Below are 20647 nucleotides of genomic sequence, written 5' to 3' on the forward strand. Positions count from 1 at the left end.
GTGCCCTACATTGGACCTATCTACCAGCGATTTAATATGACCGTGACATGGAGTTAGGCGTTCAATGGTTGATACGACGAACCGTAAAGGTTCACATCGATGATTAGATGATTGTGATTACCTGTAGATCCAGCTAGATTATTCTGTAATGGTGGATTGGTACACAGCTTGTTTTATCTCAATTATTAAAGCCTTTGAAATATAAAGTTATTGCGCAAATGGAAATACTTGTGTAAGTACTTATATAGGTAATAATTACAAGATAATTAATGTAGCTTTTATGAATATTAATATAAAAAGCAAAACCTTCCTTAATTAGTAAAATACTTTTTTAATATAAATAATATTTACAAAAATGGCACTTAATACGTAGTAATTAAAATAATATAAATTCAATTCCATTTTTCCTTCCTCAATAAATAATCACTTGCTCATTGTTTTTTAGGCATAAGAACATTACAAATATCCTATTATTCCTAGAATTGGCACATTAAAAAATACTAGGCAGTAGCAAATCTAGAGTCGTCAATTAAACATTTCGGTAAATTACTTTTTCTACTATTTCTGCAGTCTTCTGAACTTTTGGTTTTCAAGTTATTTAGTAGCACGAACGCCTGTAAAATGTAAATAAAAAGTTTGTTAGCAAATATCAGTAAAAGTTTTTTTATGTTGTGAAAAAGCAGGTATAAGTAAGCTATTCAGAAGTCCTAGCACAGGGCGCAAACCTGACAAACGTTTTGCGTCGCGCGGCTTCGAGAGCGAGTGCGTGGTAACTCCGTGCTAGGTTTTCAGGACGTCCCACCAGTAGGGCTAGTGGTACAACTAACACCTGGTAACTCATACTATATTAATTACTAGGCATACTCACAGAGTAACACATAGTAGCTACACCTATCACAGCTCCCACCAGCACGTCCCACCAATGATGTTGATTATCTGTGATGCGGGACAGCGAGCACACGGCTGCGTACACCATGCAGCACAGCTGGAGGAACGGGACTAGGAAGAAGCTGGTGTTCTTCCAGCTGAAAGCCCGGCGTTGGAGGTACCACTGGGGGGTTAGGAGGTGTTATTAGATAGGGGAGACGGTGGGTTGGAGAGTGGGATGAGAAGTAGACCAAGATTAGGAATATAGGTACTTGAGGCATTGATAGGCTTCTTGATTCTATGCTTCAAGCGGAACCGAGTTTGCCATTAGATTGATTAGCTTAGGTACCTAAATATTAGATAGATCCATGTTAAAGGATTCAAGTAAGTACTCTCGGTAATGTTCAAAAGTTTCTGCCACATCTAATTCCAATACGAAACAGAATAGCATCGCATTGCGACTTCTGCAGGAGTTCAAAATTGGGGCACTAAGAACCTACTTGTGTTAAAAATTTACAGCATCTTTACTTCGAGAACGTTCCTTCCTAATTCTTACCGCAACAAAGAAGCCGGCATGCACAGACAGCGACGTGTGTCCCGAGGGGAAGCTGTGGTACGAGTCGAACTGCCGGTAGCTGCTCGACCACTCCGCGGTACACTCGAATGTACTCACCCACTCCGTACTGGAAGAGAGAGAGAGAGAGGGGGTTAAGAAAGGGTACTTACTTACTGAAATAAAGAAGGAGAGAGAGAGTTAAGAGAGGTTTTCACGATAATATGCTCGAACCTAAGGGTGCGCCCTTACTTACGCAAGACGGCAAGACGTGACAAAAGTTTTGCGTGGCGGTATAGACGCTGCGTGACGTGATGTGAGTGAGCGCAGCTCATAACTTTAGTCACGTCTTGACGTGCGCGTCTTGCGCTCCATGCTATGCCTTCTAGACCTTAGGACATAGAGCGTGATCCGAGTTGATTGGCGTTCGTTTTCCGTGAACGCATTCATCTCAGGCTTATATCCGAATCGTATAATAGTCATTCGTTCTGTGCGTACTCTCTTATCGTATAACACATATTACGCACTTGACATGCATAAATCATGCGTGGGACTGAAATGAAGTAAGGGATATTACATTGGACACTTTCCAACTTTGGAAGACGATAGGGTTGCAACTATTCAAATGCTGTTTAGAGGATGTATTTGGTGCAAGTTGAAGCCAATTCCAACAATTAGTACTTAAACTATTATAGGTACCTAAATACTTATAAGATCCTTTCGTGAATCGTGCATCATTTTACACCTATTCAATACTAAAGTCAATACAAACTTACCCATTACAAGTCAGAGCGGTATCCGGCTTGCAGACATCGAAGAAGCTAGGCCTTCCTCTGCCACTGATGCCCTTGATCAGTTCCACCAGAACGAAGTTGAAGACGAGACCGTACAGGAAACACCTGTAGACCCAGGCGGTGCCCTGCAAGGAGCGTTTCAGACGCCCCCGGAATGTGTAGTCGCTCTTGATGAATAATTCTGTTACAAATATCTGTAGAGGTAAAAAAGGGGTCATATATGGTGGTGAAAATTTGGAATTGGGAGTGGAAACGCTAGGTTTTTAAGTCACGGAGTCGAAGTTTATTTGCCACAAACTGTAATTATAATACTTCTGGAGCTTTGACTATTGGTAAGGTCTGGAGCTGGTGAAAAGAAATCAGCCATAATCTTACTGGCTGTGTGACCACGGTGACAAACTCTAATGTCTGTTTTTTAATCTCAGATACTATATTGACAAATTCTGAACGGTTCATCAACAGTCGATGGTTCCGCCAATAGAACGATACAATCGACTGTTGACTTTAGACTAACTCTAGTGTATGTCACAGACACAACCAGAAGAATAATATATTTCTAATGACCAATGCCAGCTAATGATTGACAATTGCCAGCATATAAAATCAAAGAACCATGCACACAAAATACTCACAAACACCAAAGGCCCAATCAGCAGTGAAGGAATGAGCACCTCCGCTGTGACCGTGTCCCCCTTGAAGGGGTATGAGAGGGCTGGGTCGTTGCAGAAGAACCCTGCCTTGTAGCTGGGGATCACCCGCGCCTCATACAAGCCCACCAGACCGAGGACTGCGGACAAACAGACGAACAATGTTAGTGTTAATCCTATGTAGTTTGAGGGTTTCTTATTGGTGAAACCTATTGTAGAAGTAAAGTGGTTGATGGTTATAATTCTGATATTCTAACGGCTGAAATCGCCGTGGCGAAAGACAAAGGAAAGGACAGCGGAGTCCTTCAAGAAAAAAACCGAAGAAAAAGGCGAAGCGAAGCTCGCAGGCAATAGCTATTAATTACTTATAAACTTTTTTTTTTGTTATAAATTTGACTGAAGTCATATCAGTTTTTCGAAAAGCTGTTATAGGAAGAATTTATACAAAGTATTAAAGCAAATGTAACTAAATAAGCAGAATAACAAGACTACTTTTTGTCTTTACTTTAGGTAAGTAGGTATGTCTATTTAAAAGTAAAGTTGTTTTAATTATTGTTACTATTACATTATCGCCCTTCCGTTGCCTATTCAGCAATATGTCAGCGTCAACAAAGAAAGAGCCGATAACGTTACGCACCTGTGTTTCTTTTACTACAACTATCAAACAAAGTTTCTGTTTATCAAAATGTGTTTAGCTTGTGAGTATAAATAGGCTGAGATTTTAACATTTCAACATTATAACTATTCTACCCTAGTTCAAGATGGCTCGGCTAATGTGTACCATGGTGCTAGCTGTCACTTGTTTAATAGTGGTGAGTTTAAGCATTTAATTTTCATTTATTACCTAAGTAGTTATTTAGTAGTGGTAGTAATCCCACTGTTGTTCCTTTTATCATAGAATAACAAGTACAGTCTTTTATGTACCTAAGTCCGGCGCACCCCAAGGAATCGCTGTCTGACGAAATTCTAGTGTAGTAAGCTATCGTCTAGGTCCAGTGATTGACACTAACATGGTAAAAAGAATAGGATTAGGTATTAAATAGCAGCATTAATACTATCTCGATTACCCTAAAGTGCCCTAAACTATTCCTCGGGACAACTACCACGATACTGTCTTAACCCAACCCACTTTCTTTCAGACGCTCTACGTCCAGCAGGCGGACAGCAGTTGCTGCAACTCTTGCAACTCTTGCAACTTCAACTACCCTTACTTCTACCCGTTCTACCCGTTCTACCCGTACCCGCAGCAGACCAGCCAGCAGCAGACCGGCCAGCAACAGACCAGCCAGCAACAGACCGGCCAGTCGAGCGGTCAGTCCTGCCAGGGGTCTACTGCGTCGAGTACTGGCACGAGTCAGGGGTCGACTCCGTGTGGTATCGTGTTCAATATAATGGCGGCTCCGTGTCCGCAACAAGGGGGCCAGCAGCCGCCCCAGCAGCCGCCCCAGCAGCCTGATGTTTCAGCTGCAGCTGCGGGCACACCAGCTAATGTTAATACTCCAACAGATGAACAACTTGGAAGCAACGTCAAAAATGCAAAAAATTAATGCAAATTATCACCTAAAAGCCTGACGTGCCGGTAATGGCCGCCGGCTGTTACCGCGGCACCGAGGACGTCATATCGACAACTCAAAATGATGAAACATTTAGGTAGTGAGGAGGTGACTCGGGAGGCCAAGAAATAACTTAAAATAAAATATAAAAGCCCCAATATGATCATCAAGATTTCTAGGGGGAAAATACTTTTTTTTTGGTAGGTACAACATAAATGGTCCAGAATAACTCCCTGAGTCACCCCATTTCGTCTTGCTATACCTACTTACTAACCATTTTTGAACTTCTTTTACATATTTGCAAATAAAAAATATATTTCAAACTATGGTTTAAGCAGAGCTGTAAGCTTTTAAAAAATAAATTGAATGTGTGCATAAAATATAGAATGAATAGAAGTTTTATTGAAAAGCTTGGAAAATGTCCCCAAGAATGTATATATATACAATATTTAAAAGCTTAGAAAATTTCTCACCCGTTATTTGCCAAATCTTGGACCATCCCCTATCTGGCCGTGAAATCGCATTTCGGCAATCGTCTCGCCCTGACTACTCGTATTAGCCAATCAGTCCCCTCGACCTCTGCCGCCGCAGGTCAAAGTCAATGTCAGAACATCGCCAAAATATCCGCTAAGTGATTCGCACTGATCCCCGAAGTGATTGACTGAGGAGTGTTGCGTATGAGGAAGCGTCGTCCGATGTCATTTTGTTGGGGAATTTTACATTGTGATAAGTAGTAAATGTATATAAGTACGGACATCTCACACACGATCATCCAATTTGTAATTACAGGCTGTGCCTGATAAATAAGTGTCCGACAGCAGCTGATACATCTTCACAAATTCTTAGGAACATAATTATATTGTCAATAATTCCATTGTTATTAAACTTAAGTACTTATACCTAACAACACCTATTAAGTGGATAAGTCCTCATTAGAATGGAACATTAGATCGGTCTTAATGTATCATGACGAATGGTTAATTCTCTATTCTTTATTATTGTTCTTCGGCATTCTATCTAACTGTCAGACTATAATTACCAAATTGACCAAGTAGGTATTACAAAATATTAATATTCCTTTTGATAGACCTGCTGTTGACTCAAATTACATAAATCATTACCCATCAATAACTTTATACACCTACTGCTGAAAATAATCTCATTTCATGAACGTTTGTTTTTCATTGTAAGGATACATGATTTTTCTTTCTTTTGTATTTTATTCAACAAGATTTATAAAAGTTTAATGATACAGTCTGTAGAGTCTTCGGCCATAAGTCATTGGAGTGTCTTCTCCTGCAAAGTTTGTGCACAGGGTGATACTAAAACTTAGGCAGTATATATTAAGAATATAGGTAGGTAGGTGATAGAGTCGCATGGCCCCGCATGTGGTAGGCACAGGTGGTGTGACACGTGCGACAATGTATATGTAGGTTTATTAACCATAGAGAAATGAAGACAGGGTTGCATCTTGTGCAAGGATTTTATATATGATATATTTGAAGCAGATATTCTCTCATTATAGGAAGTAGATATTATTTAGTGCACGTTTTTATAATTTATTATTTATAATTACTTAATGGAAAAGATATTTAAGTAAATAATATTATGTTCTTTAAGGTATGTGCTAGATACAAGTAAGTTCTTTCATATAATTTACTTACTGTAATCAGTAAAAAAAGTAAAATTACGAATTTCCGATGACATATACGCGTTTACTTTAATTTATAGGATTTTAGTGATTACTTAGATTAATACGTACCACGCAACCCTATTTAGCTCATACTTATTTAGTTTATCCAAGTACCACCTATGTATATCCTCAATGAACTTACTGCCCCCAGGTAATGTCGAAGACAGTAGAATGGTATAATTCATCACTTACGGCGTAGGAAATATAATACGTTTTCTAAAACGATTGACATATCCATTACTGTACACCACATGTCTACCCATGTGGTCGAGTGTACTATCGGGTAAGCAGACTGGTAGAGATTGCTATAAGTACGCAATACAAATACAAATCATTTATTCAAAAACATAAGTTATTTGTTACAAGTATGTAAAAGGCCACATCCTTTTATCCTCCGAGAGGTATAAATGTATACACTGTTATTAAATTTAAAAAAAAAAATTTAACTACTGAACTGTTTTGTCACTTTGTCAAAGAACAAATTGTTTAAGGGATAGGTACTTTATAAAACTTTAAAGGAATAACAGGGATACTCCATAAAACTTTTAATATAGGTATTTTTAAACTATAATTATATTATATTTTTTTTCAATGTCCTACTCATAGCACGCCAGGTGTCAGGAGGTTAAGTTTTGAAACCCAATAGAACTGCTTTTTTGTATTGTAGGTAATTTCTGTTTTTTTATTTGTGGTGCAAATAAAGTAACCATTGTAATCTGTCTTGCGCCCCGTGCTAGCCCTTCTACCCGAGTGTTCACGACATGCAAAGAAACCCACTCGCACGGCGATTGGCGCTGGGATGAGTATAAAATTGGGCATGGTTTAGCTTGGATTTTCCCGATTGTACCAACCTACGTAAGCTGTTACGATAAGCGTTATAGTGTTAGGACTAGGACACTCATTTTATTGTGACGTCATAGTGTTAGGACACTAATATTATTTTGTGTAAGTACTTTAATAAGGAGGATCCTGCCACTTTGAGGCTTGATATCTGAGATGGTAATATTTATTAGATTTAGGCCTTGTTCCACAATGTCTGGTTAGTGGCTACCTGTGAGATAAAATACATGCTGTCACTTTCTGTTATTATTTTTATGACAGTGACAGCATGTATTTTATCTCATAGGTAGCCACTAACCAGACATTGTGGAACAAGGCCTTAGTATCTTTCCATAATTTCATAGAGTATACTTAAGTCTTGTATATTATTGTGTTACAAAGCGGTTTTAAACTATAATTTCCATGATAACAAAGTAAACAAGAAAATAAAATTATATTTCGGTTCTCATCTTGCTACTCGGCAACAGATGGCGACACTAGTAAGTACCTACTTAGTAAAATTATAAACTTTTTTAAGTACTAGTTAATAGTTAGTAAACTAGATATATGTATTTGTATTTTTGTTATATTGGATTTGCAGGAACCTTTATCATTTTAAAAGAATAAAATATTAATAGGGGAATCAGAATAAGACATAATACCTAATCAAGTAAAAATTTTAATGCCCTAAGAAATATTATGCACATTTCACTAATTTTTTATTAACAATGTCCATAAAAAGCCATACTCATTATCGGCTGCGGTAATTACACACGAATCGATTACGAAGTTGTCGATAATGACCGTTAAATCGAATACCCATAAATAGTAATCGATTAAAGTATCGAGTCTCGGCTTGAATCGAGAAATTACAAAGCTCAGCGGGCAGCGCAGTGTTAGGAAATTAGGGTGACTGATGCTATATTAGGCATAATTTTATACAATCAAATTAAGCATTTAAATGTATGTGACAAATTGCACTCATTATTAAATTAAACACAGAGTTGAATCAAAGTACATATTAAGTACACATATTATTTTTTATGAATCAAATACTTTGTGATAAACTTTACAAAAAAAAAAATTATTCGTATGAATAAAATTATAATAGTAGTACCTGTGTATTTGTGTAGCGTGTATTTGTTTTTCTTTTAATTAGGGAGGATGGATTGAAGCTAAGAAACTGGTATTACTTAAACTAAAATATTACCTTAACCAAGACATCAAATTGTTATTTTATATACGAACTTATTTCAATTTAAGGTGTAATCACCTTAATCTCTTAGATTAACAATTCGCCTAAAAGCGTTTATGTTAATGCAGTGAGAGTGTGTGAATGGCCATTAGATTATGAAACACGAAAATTACCGGCCTTACTTTCTTAGAGCATTACTAAGTGTGATGCAATTATAGCCACATACAAAAAAATAACGACACTCAATATAAAACCGACGTTGAAACATCAATTATAATATAATAATAAATATATTAAGTATGCAAATGAAATTCGTTTATTACACGTAAAATTTTACAATTATTGTCGATAGTCAAAATATTAGTCGACCGTTTCAAGTCATTGACCCGATTGTTTTTTTTTCTCAGCGAGGATTGACTGCGATTGCAGTGCTATTCAGCCACATGATGCGTCCGTGTGCGGTCCAACATGGCTTTACATGACACGTGTTAAACATTTTTTCCTTATTTACTACCTATAAATACCCATCTACTTATGCAACGATGTTATATATTACAAGTAACTGCACTAAGTAAAACATCTGATAAACGAAGTGTAATTTATACTGAAGCACAGGCTTTCATTTACGGTACCGACCAATATTAGTAGTAAGTAGTAAGTAATATTTCTCACATACAGCGCAAACATAATTGTGAAATCTTACTGACCAACTGTTTATTACGAAGGCCATTACTTATTGAATTGGAGGTAATAATAATAATCATTTAAATACCTACTGTTTCGGAAGCAAATAAAAATGGTAAAATCTTATCAATAATTGTGCGGACTTGGATCCGCGTGTGTTTGGAGGCTGGATCGTTGCGGGAATTGCTATTTATTTAACAAAATTTCAACAGTGAGTATGAGCTTAACTAACTATACTTAATGTTATTACTGAAAATAAAAATCTGCATAAAATTTACTCGTTGTAGTTCCTGGAATATTCATTATAATGAAACCAAGTGATAAATGTTCACATCTGCAGTTAACCCTACCATTGGAGTGTCTTCACCTTTTTAAAACTTATTTGTCTGGCTATTATAATTTAATAATGTATTATTTAATTTTCTGAATAAATTTAGATGTTACAGTTCAAGCTTTAAGGGCTAATTTTGAATGATAAATGTTGTTATCTGTATCTTATAATGATTTGTTGCTTTGCAAAAATATGTACTTACATGCGAATACATGTAGGTATATCTCAAGCCAATTATACGGGTTCCGCTCATCTCGCATAATCTTTATTGACCAAAGCTCATTTCGCATAACTCGTATGGTCTAAACTTTTTTGGCCGAACCATCACTTTGCCAAGACTTATGTGGCATAGGGCTCGTTTCGTCTAAAACTCTTTAGGCACAATCTTTAAACACCTAAGTTTCGTTTGCTCAAATTTATGTCCGTCTATACCTATGTATAATCTTGTTTCTCCTAATGTTATCTTAATAAATAATATATTAAGTATGTAGTAAATGTACAAATTGTGGTATTTTTCTCCTACATCCCGAAAATCACGATATTGTATGATCAAAAAATCGAAAGTTAACGACCAATATAATTATTACAAACCCCATGAGATCCAAACCTAAAAATAGGTGCGACGACGAGCAAAGCGAGGAGGAGCGTGTTAGGTGCACATGTTCATCAAAACCAAAGCGGAGCGCAGCGAAGCGGAGCGGAGCGTTTTCCAAACAGAGGAAAAAATACAAGGCACCAGTTTGCGCTATGTAGGGAGACGCTCCGTCAAAGTTAAAGCCAAACGAATATTATTACTTTGTATAAACCTATGCCATAGCATTATTAGGCTATTCAAGATTTGGCCATACCATTATTAGGCTAAACAATGTTATGCGAAATAACTTTTTACTAAACGAGATTTATGCCATACGATTTTCGGCGTAACGAGACTTTGACCAAACGTTACTATGCAATACGAGATTAGGCAAATAAATTTTATGCCAAAAAAGGTAGAACCCAATTATACTCAACAACTTTGCATGAAGTTATTTTTTTAGTGCAACAATAAACAACTTTAAAAATATTATTATGCCCTGCTTGTTTGTCAACATTACTTTTATTATAATTTTAAATATTCACAAGCTTTATGGTTAGGTTGCTTCTGCCTTTGCCGCACTGTGGGGACATCGGATACCAAGAAGAAGAAGAATATTGTATAAATTTTACCTAACACAACAATAGGTACGTCGATGCACAACCGCCAGCAGAGTCTGCAGCCCGGCGAAGACTTTGTGTTCGTGACAGTCGACTGAGATTCGAGATCGGCTCTCTGAAACAAAACATTAAAGTTATTAATTCATCACATTACAACATTTACAACCCATCACGTCCACAGCTGGGGCACGGGTATCCTTCCAATGAAGGAAGGGTTTCGGCCTAGTCCATCACGCTGGCCCAGTGGGATTTGGTGGACCCCAACACAAGCAAACTTGTGATGAGAGGGTTCTCGGGTGGTCAACCCAACTGTCAGTTTCAGATGTTTTCAAGCTGCCCGAAAGTCTCTTCTAGCAATTATGTGATCATTTACGATACATAGTAGGTACAAACAATAATTAAACAGGCTGTGGACAAGGGCAGACAAAGGACTGAATAAGTTGAGTCCAAAAGAGACCTAATACTCAACCGGTGGACGATAGAGGGCGATGACGATGACGATAAATATAGGATAGTCACAATATGATGTCTAATTGTCAATAGACATATTTTTTTTTATTTATTGATAGTTAGGTATAATAATGATATTGTTTTTTTATTTATTATTGAGTTAGTTTTATCCTATTAGATAAGTAAGTAATATACATACGTAGAAAATAAATAAAATGCTACAAAGGATAAATCAAATCGAGTATTGAACGACAGAAGATAAAGTTGGAGTGTAAACTTGAATAAATGAAAGCTTATCGATCGAACCCTTCTATTACAAGGTTGGGCTGACCTTGGCTGAAAACCTTCACCACTTGACCTTTGACAACCTTTCAGGGTTGGACAAGTGATAGGAAGAGAGATACTATACACTATACATTATAAGTAGGTACACCTAATTTGGTTTTACAAAACAATACAATATTACTCACAATATACTTTATTTAAAAACACAACATAAATTACATTACGAAGCAAGAGTAAGTACGATGGGCGGCATTATGGGTAAAAGATATCTTCCAGGCAACCTTTGTGTGAATGAAAAATATATGAAATAAATCACGAAGAGGAAGTAGTTGGGAGTAAATATTATTATAATACAAGCTAATTTTAAGAACGGGGATGCATGCCATCTGGATTTAGATTAAATTCGTTCAAGAAAGCATTCTGCGTAGTGCTCTTTAATACTTTCATAATATTAGCTCACTTTAAAATAATTGTTATTATATTATATATTCGTGAATGATTGGATACTGAAGTCTAAAGCCAAGTCTATTGAGTAAATTATTTCACGTTCTCAGATGTAAAACTAATAAGTAAGAAATTATTTTATTATCATATGTCTTTATTTCGTTCTTTCCCGACAATAATAATTTTGAACCATCGCCATCCCATCCAACAGATTCCTTAATATAATTAAAACCAGAACAATTGAAACATCAAAGACTTACCGCTAGAGAACCGTACAAAGCCATTGTATTATTTTAATATAAAAAATATTTTAAGTCAAAAAATATATAAAAGCAATGTAAAAATGCAATTTTTGGATGACACAACCACACGTTCAACATATTAGTCAAGCACAATAACTAATCTTTGCAAAATTGGCCAGAAGTGTTAATCATCCATCAACAAGTCATTGAACACTCAATACAAGATAAATAATGTATTGATAAGATAATAATTCAATGAATAATGTAGATATACCTACTTACTTACCTCGCATTCGTATATATATATGACTCTTACACTGTCTGCAATGGAGATAGGTAGGTTCTTTAAATACGATTTTTTTTATTTACCAACATAATAAGGTAGTAATGCTCAAACAAGCCGAATCGTTTTTGAATGAGTACAATTAAATTAAGGTAGTTACACATCTAGAATCTAAGACATACAAGTAGATTTGTATCTCTTCACCGTAATAACGTTTTCGTTTATATTTTTCCACCAATTATATTTTATTACTACAAAGAAAATGTCACAAAAAGTAAAAATTAGAAAAAAAGAAAAAAATCATACCGTTCTGTATCTTGGAAGAGACGCAATCCTTTTTATGCTCACTACACTAGAACGTAATATATTGTCTACTACCATTGTTTTGTTAATAAAAATTGGATTTATAATTAATAATTACACGCATAAATATACCTATCTGTAATTAAAGTGCCAAAATCAACCGAAATCAGTTTACACAATGGCAAAATCATGAACATTCTAAATGCGAAAATGACTCATTTACCTAACTACTACTGTGGACTATTTAAATTGACCCAACGAGAAAACGGTAATTACTCATTATAGGGATATTCTATAACATTAATCATTACTCCATTCAGTATATCCAATGTACTGACGTTGTTTGGGAAATATTCACGCCAGGTTATGTCAAGCAAAAAAAAACGGTCCTTAAAAAATGACACTGCAAGAATCGAATATGACATTTCGTTCCCCTCCTCGTACTTCACCCCCTCCAATATTCGGGCGCCATTGAGAATTTGCATGACAGTGACAGCCAGCACGCCAGGCCGCCATTGCTTATTGTTGTTGAGAAGTGCTTGCGTCGATTAATTTCCGCCTCTTTAAATCCACAATTTGTGCAATATCGTGTAAATTTTCGGCAATGTTTCGAAAGTGTTGTGTGCCGTTTGCAATAATAAACGACAGGACGTTAAATTGCATAAATTACCCGCTGCAGAGGACAGCAAAAACCGGTGGTTAAAGTGCATAGGTTACGAAAATATTGGTGAAATAATCACCACGAACATGTTTGTGTGCCATAAACATTTTGAACAGAGGTTTGTTAACCCGATGACTAATCGTTTGAAGGGTGATGCCTATCCATCCTTGTTTACTGACTTGGAGATTTCCTCAGGACATCCGTCACCGGTCCTTACAGAAACAGGTAGGTGTTGCTGAATTCATGATGAATTATTGACGATGCGTATTTCAAAATCAATCGTCCTTCAACATGCATTTTCGTTTAATGTCATAATTAACTAGTAATTTTTATTTAACTTTGATTTGTATTAATGTTTTCTAATTTTCAGATGCCAAGAAGACAACAGATCATAGTTATTCCAAGAAGCGCCACATTGACCATTCATATGCACAACCACCAAATAAAATGGCATGCCTTGAAGTTAAGGGTATGTAGTAGTATTTTAGTAAAATAAAAAACTATTTAAATAATCATTTTGTTTTAATTATATCTCCCGTAATGTATTTATTTTTGAATGGGCCGTATTTTCAATCGCCGGACAGCACATTTATTCCTAGGAACAAATTAATGTCTGGCGATTGGAAATATTGGCCATAAGGAAAATGCCCGATTTCAAACCGTAGGGTGCTCGGTTATATATTAAGGCTGAAAATTTTGATTCCTCAGCCAAAAAAAAAAAAAACCGAGCACCTTAAAAAAAAAAATGTCATGTTCAATTCTTGCAATGATTCAAAGACAAAGTATGCGACATGGCGGTCTGAACGTTACCAGTTCTTCTAAGTAGTCTGTGGAAATATTAAATGTTTTTACGTTTCTGGTAGTCGTACTAGAGATGTACTTAGTAGTACTTACATACTTTAATATGTAACAAATTAAGTCTTACATACATTGAAGTTCCAAAGTAGTAGGTATATAGTTAATATTATGTTAGCCAAAGTCAATAGGGTTTTACTATTCATGGTACACAACATGTAGGCAGGCTTAGTTACCTATAAGTATAATATTATGATAATATATACTAAATAATATTTCAATATTTTACTAACTTCTCCCTACCCTCGAGAGTTCGTTTTTGCTACAAAAACCAGTGCCAATTCTTCCTGAAAAAAATAGGTAGGTAGGTAGTAGTAGGTACTTTATTTTATTTTTATATTTTTTTTTTGTGTTGCTTCGTTTTGAATTAAATTTAAGTAGGTATCTTCAGAAAAATACAAGGTAGGTAATATTTTAGTATGGCCACATACTAACTTGGCAACACACTAAAAGTACCTACACAGCAGACTCAGGTATTCAATTCACAATAATTTTACATACAATGTGGCGTTATCATAATATTTACGAGGAGTCTTGAATCCGCAGTCACGACAAATGGCACCAATATTTTATCCAGCGGTTAATATATAATGTGTAAATAATGACTGGTGCAATAAATAGCGCTTTTGAGTAGATCTTAGACTAACAATGTTACGAACAAGATGGTGGGACAAAAAGCAAAAAACTGTCCGCATTTTTTTTACTACCAACCGTTTAAGTTCAACCAAATGACAACCATTGTATCAATAAATAAAGTCACAAACCGAACTAATCCTAACTAATATTATAAATGCGAAAGTAACTGTGTCTGTCTGTCTGTCTGTCTGTTTGTCTGTCTGTCTGTTACTCTTTCACGTCAAAACTACTCAACGGATTTGAATGAAATTTGGTATACATATGGTATAGACCCTGGGAAAGAACATAGGCTACTTTTTATCCCGGAATTCCCACGGGAAAACTTTTTAAGGCGAAGCGAAGCGCGCGGGAACAGCTAGTATAAAATAAGAGCTCAGTGGTAGAAGTGGGATGTTATTTGCCAAGACGTTTATTTTGCGTTGACACTCCATCGTGTTCGTTATATTGTTAATCTAAGTGTTAGATGGTCAGAAAGCTGGAAGTTATGAGCTAGGTGTCTCTGCTCGCGTAGGTTTGTGTCGGGGTGCCGTTTCGTACAAAACACAAGTTAACATTGGAATTGATTGGCTGTTAATTTTGGTATTTAGGTATACCTTCTGCTTGTGTTAGAGTCTCCAAGAAACGAATTTGATATATTATCCGATATTGAGCGACAGGTTTATTTCGTATTTTTGTTCATTATTCAAACCCAAAAAATAATAATACTTACTTACCTACTTACAGAATATAAACTTATTTATCTTGTGGAACTCAAATGACCTAAGATGCTATTTCGAATTTCCAATTTTGTATTAACTAACCCAGAATGAATAAATATAGCTATTTTAAAAACTCCGCCTGTATACTTTTAGGCGCAGGCCACCGTACCTTACCTACATAATAGCACATTGTATTTTTTATTAAATGAGGCCTATACCGTGAGATACCTAGGTACTATTATATGCATACCAGGAAAATTTAAAATAGGTAGGTAAGTACTAACATTTATTTATGCGTGTCATAATAATATTACGTGATTATGTTCTATGAAGTAATTAATTGCCTCCTATTTATTACGTATGTTTTAAGTTAAAACCGATAAGCCAAGAAAGTAAACTTTTTTTATTAACACAGCAATATCTACAATAAAATTAATAATCAACTAATTACTCACAATTATTTATAGTAATTACTTACTTATATTTATTTATGCTAAAATCAAGATTTAAAAAATAATAATTGGGTAAGTATAATATGTAGCTACCTTACTGATTACTTAATATTAAAAAGGTAAGTAGTAAAAATATTATTCAAGTTCCAAAATAACAATAGAATAATATACTATTTGCACCATATTATTAACAAATTTTATTATTATTTTACTTTTAAATATACTTACCTCAAAATAATTTTAAAAAAAAACATTGCTGACATCTATTATCGAGTAGCAGAACTAAACAGTTACAATCTACACCGCTAGGTAGCGGTAGTAGTCTTCAACACTCCGTAACATAAAATTGGGCAAATCCTGCGCAGGATTTTATTGTATCAGGAAGAGGAAGAGTCAAAAATGTCGCCCTCGCGATCAAGTCTAGATCACCTAATACCTAACTAGGAAGTACGATAGCTATTAGAAAACCAAAATAAACAGAGATGACCTGCATTTAGGTTACGTACCTATCTCCGTTTATTTTAGAACCAAAACCTATGTCTCTATTCTAAGAGGGGACGAAGTTCCTGTACGTGGCTCTCTGGAGTGGTACATATCCCCATAATATCAGCTCAGCAAGTCTAGCTCCCGAGTAAACTGGAGCGCAACCCTAGAATCCTATTTGAAATGTCTATTTTTTTTTCGGGTTCTGCAAATAGGTAGAGGTAGGTATATTCAGTGATAGAGCATAATAATACTAGTGCATGCCGCCGCTCCACCCGCTGGCGTCGCGGCCCATCACCAACCTAAGCCCCTGTGGTGTGTTTTGATGCTCCCAATGCTGAGAAAAGGCTTCTTTTTATGAACTAACCGTTCGCGCTTGTGCCCATCTACCAATGTACATTATTATTATTATCTTCCCAATATTTGTATTTAGCCTCCTAAAATATATAAATACAATACATAATGATCATGTGTTACGAGTATAATGAACTAAGTAAAAATTTACTTCATCAAATAGGTATACTTAAGTAATGATTAATGAATTATAAAAAGAAGACTGAGGTTGTAAAACTGTAAGTACCTATGCAGTTAGCAAATTAGCACACCAGTTTCCGGCAATTTCAGCCACGCGTTGTAGTGTTGAATGTGGATAATCATGAGTTCATCACTTAGACGGCCGATTAGTCTTCATAAGCGGTACATTATTGCCTCTGAATTGTAATTACTTATGCGTTTACTGAAGCAGCGATTTTAATTGGCTTCATTTCTTACACCTGAACACACACTCGTACATACACTCCACAATCATGATGTATGAAATAGTTAGGTACTTACTTACCTATTTACTTCGTAGTTATTTCAAAAGGCGATGATAAACAAAATTTCTATAGAGTTAGAGAGGCTAAAATTCGAAATCGCCATTTAAATAAATTATTATAAGTACTTATAATAATATAATAGTTAATAAATAAATTATATTATGAAGTAAATTGTGAGGTATTAACATGACTGTGAACTAGTATATAGTAGTTCACATGTACCATGTTCACATGAACCCGGAATGCTACTTGGGTAGGATTACCTCTAAACTTGGCTCCATCTCTTATGCTAACCGTACCTAACTGACTGTGCCAATTTCTCCGTAGTGGGTTAGAGCATAACCAGGGATTATTGTTTTGCTTTTGACACATGTATGAAGAATTTAGTGTGGAGATGACGTATAATTGATCAACCAATACCTGGTTACGATTTAACCGAGTAATGTGAAACCGGGTAGTTGCTAACCGTACCCATCATCTTATTGACAGATAGATTGACAGGGCGATTACAAAGTAATTTAGCCGACTGCTGCAATAATGCGGATGTTACGTGCGCACGCGTGTATGTGTATGTGGGTCGGGCGAATTAAACGAATTGTACTTCAGTTAATTGAATAATTGGAATAGGTATCCTACTGGTTAGATGGACATTAGGATGGTTTGAAGATATTCCTGTGTCATAAACTCTACAGTACTTAGTAGATTCGTAGCGTGAAGATGACGAAGTAGCTAGCTTGACTAGGGTTTATCACCGTGGTTAAATTAGGTATTATTAGTGCCAATTTCTGCATTTTCGGTTAGAGCATAACAAGGGAGTATTGGTTGACTTTTGACACATCTGTCATGAATTTTATATAGAGATGACGTTTAATTTATAAATAAATCCCTGTCGGTTAATTAGTGCCAATTTCTCCATTCTGTTAGAGCATAACCATTGAGTAGTGGTTACCTTTTGACACATCTGTCATGAATTTTACATGGAGATGACGTTTAATTTATAAATCAATCCCTGTCGGTTAGATAACGGACAATGGAGAAATTGGCACTTAGACAATCACACACGTTGTCAGTCGCTGATTACAGAGTGTGCCAGACGTAAGTAAGGTACAGTTAATAAGTCTCTTGTGAAGCCACGTCTTGTCAAACCCCGAACATTAGTTACGGTCAGTTAGTGTTGGTATAAGACTCAAGTCTTTAAAGGTAGGCGTCCATCCAACTATCGGTATCATACGTATCGCACCAAACGGATTGTCATAAATGAATGGAGAAACGGAATCGGCAATGCCGATGAAGTGGACGCACTTGTGTGAATTTATTTACAAAGAATACTGAATGCAAGGCGTCCGTTGCGTACGATTCCGAAAATTTGACGCTTAGTGCCAATTTCTCCATAGTCGGTTATCTAACCGACAGGGATTGATTTATAAATTAAACGTCATCTCCATATAAAATTCATGACAGACGTGTCAAAAGGTAACCACTACTCAATGGTTATGCTCTAACCGAGAATGGAGAAATTGGCACTAATTAACCGACAGGGATTGATTTATAAATTAAACGTCATCTCCATATAAAATTAATGATAGATGCGTGAAAAGTCAACCACTACTCCCTGATTATGCTCTAATCGACTATGGAGAAATTGGCACTTAGCTTAAAAGACTCGAGTCTTTCTCCAACACTAGGTCGGAATCATACACTCCTTGTAAAACTAGTGGACCTATATAGAGCTAAAAACCAAACTAAGAATACAAAAGTATAGCTACTATGAAGCTGACTGTACAATACACGAGTAGGTATAATGGGACACCTACAATGATAATGGCAGGCAAGGTAATGTTACTTGACAAAAGTTTTTATCTTTACATGGAAACATGCATGAGTGCCTTCCAAACAGCAGCCGGTATCATTTCTGCATGCATAATGAACGAGTGCAGATAATGAAACGAAATTAAAATGGCGACCATCACATAATCATACACTAGGGAGCAATGACATAGTTTTACTTACTTACAAAATGTCTACACCAAAAGACTTCAGCAGTTTTTTCCATTTAGGTACTTAATTTAAAAAAAAAAAAAAAAAACACGCTTTCACGCCTTGTACTAATGTAATCCCTGCGGGGTAGGCAGAGGTGCATTGCTGCACCCACTTTTCGCCAGAGTGTTATGTTAGTACCAATGTAATAGGGGGCGGGCCTATTGCCATTTTACGGGCACATCCAAGACCCGAGAACAAATATCTGTGTTTAAACAAATATCTGCCTCAGCCGGGAATCGAACCCGGGACCATCGGCTCAGTAGTCAGGGTCACTAACCACTACGCCATTCGGTCGTCGGTAATTTAGATTTTGATCAAAATATTTTCGTTTTTATTGGTAATATTTTGAATATTTTGATGCGCTGTTAAATGTATCTCAGTATTACAGCTACAGACCTTTTCCGTTTAGGAGTCATTTGGTGCAGATGTGTCAGCATCTTGTAAGAGTAACTTTTTCATAGCGCGTTAGTTTATTAGATAACTGCTACATAACGGGAAATTCCCACGGGAAAACCTTTGTATCGAAATTTGCGGTAGAAGGCTAGTTTAAATAGACTAAAGTATCCTTGTAACGCTGTGTTAGCCAGAATATAGGTACATGTGTGTGATGGCATAATCTGCCCTCAAAAAGGGTCAGCTAAGTGACCTATTATACAATCAGTGACATTATTATAACAATCAGAATGTTTCGGAGTTTTTGATATTAGGGGCCATTTGCACAAACATTTAAATCTAGATTTAGTTAGGTCTTAGGGTATTTTTTATCGGAAAAGGTGCTAATTTCAATAGTGTTTCCTGACATCAATACATTTCAACTATTTTAAGCGCACGTTTTAACTTCTTTGCTGCCATCTATTATACAGGAATATTTGTGTCATGTAAATAGTTTTACATTTTCATTAAACATTAAGGGTCACTTTTACCAAACGCTAAAAGTATTTAAAATTCTATTTAAAACAAATTTTAAACACGTTTTGCACTAACTGGCAACGTTTCACAGGCCACTAAATACGTTTAGCGTTTGGCGAAATTCCACCTAAGTATCCATTTTCTTGATTTCAAAATTACAACTAATACATACCTACCTATATCTAGATATAGCTGGCATTATGAAATAAAACACTGTATTACCGGTATATTCAAACTGGAATCCGACGCCGTATTTATAGTAAACACCTCGCCGCTGGCCGTGCCGCTGAGCTTCCCGCCGCCGCCGCTCACACAGTCCAAAACACGCATTTTTTTCAAAATTTTCACAAAATGTGAATTTATAACAACCTCCACCAAGTTCGGGATAACCGCCTGAGGGTTTTATCAAAAATAAACCCAAAAACACTGGGATTTAAGTCCAAGATAGGACTACATGCGCGCACGCATGTCTCGACACTGACAGTTCCATTCCATAAGAGAACTGTATCTGCAATATGTCCTACTTACACTGACAATCTGAATCGTCTCTTATGTTGTTGTAATAGAGTGGTAATTCTAAAGAGAGAGTCTGGTGTATGGGATTCAAGTTGAGCTTGTATTAGTCATATAATTGCTGATACTGAATAATGCTTATGTAAATATAGAGTATGTACAGTAGCGGTCTCGTTAAACGTTATACGTCGGAGGTTGATTCGTGGTCGTTAAGAGTTAAATTTGACTGCGAATGTTGCGTGTAA

At 36.1% G+C, this 20647-nt stretch overlaps 1 protein-coding gene and 1 long non-coding RNA gene across 4 annotated transcripts; one reads left to right on the forward strand and one right to left on the reverse strand.

Moving 5' to 3' along the window:
* Positions 1-306: 306 nt before the first annotated feature.
* LOC105395355 (phospholipid phosphatase 2) lies at positions 307-20361 on the reverse strand. 3 transcript variants are annotated; one of them, XM_038106107.2, is made up of 7 exons: positions 20112-20361; positions 10343-10445; positions 2847-3001; positions 2197-2408; positions 1424-1550; positions 869-1051; positions 307-614 (listed from the first exon to the last, which is right to left on the reverse strand). In XM_038106107.2, the coding sequence occupies exons 1-7, from the start codon at positions 20217-20219 to the stop codon at positions 501-503; spliced, it is 1002 nt and encodes a 333-aa protein (XP_037962035.2). In that variant the 5' UTR covers positions 20220-20361; the 3' UTR covers positions 307-500. The 3 variants fall into 3 exon arrangements, with proteins under 3 accessions (XP_037962035.2, XP_037962036.2, XP_037962037.2); XM_038106108.2 differs by lacking the exon at positions 20112-20361 and adding an exon at positions 12341-12430; XM_038106109.2 differs by lacking the exon at positions 20112-20361 and adding an exon at positions 11770-11921.
* On the forward strand, positions 12697-13510 carry LOC125490036. The gene is made up of 2 exons (XR_007267407.1): positions 12697-13223; positions 13369-13510. It is a non-coding gene; the product is annotated as an uncharacterized LOC125490036 (long non-coding RNA).
* Positions 20362-20647: the final 286 nt, after the last annotated feature.

The sequence above is a fragment of the Plutella xylostella genome, chromosome 19 (genome assembly GCF_932276165.1).
Source record: "Plutella xylostella chromosome 19, ilPluXylo3.1, whole genome shotgun sequence".
Taxonomy (NCBI): Eukaryota; Metazoa; Arthropoda; class Insecta; order Lepidoptera; family Plutellidae; genus Plutella; species Plutella xylostella.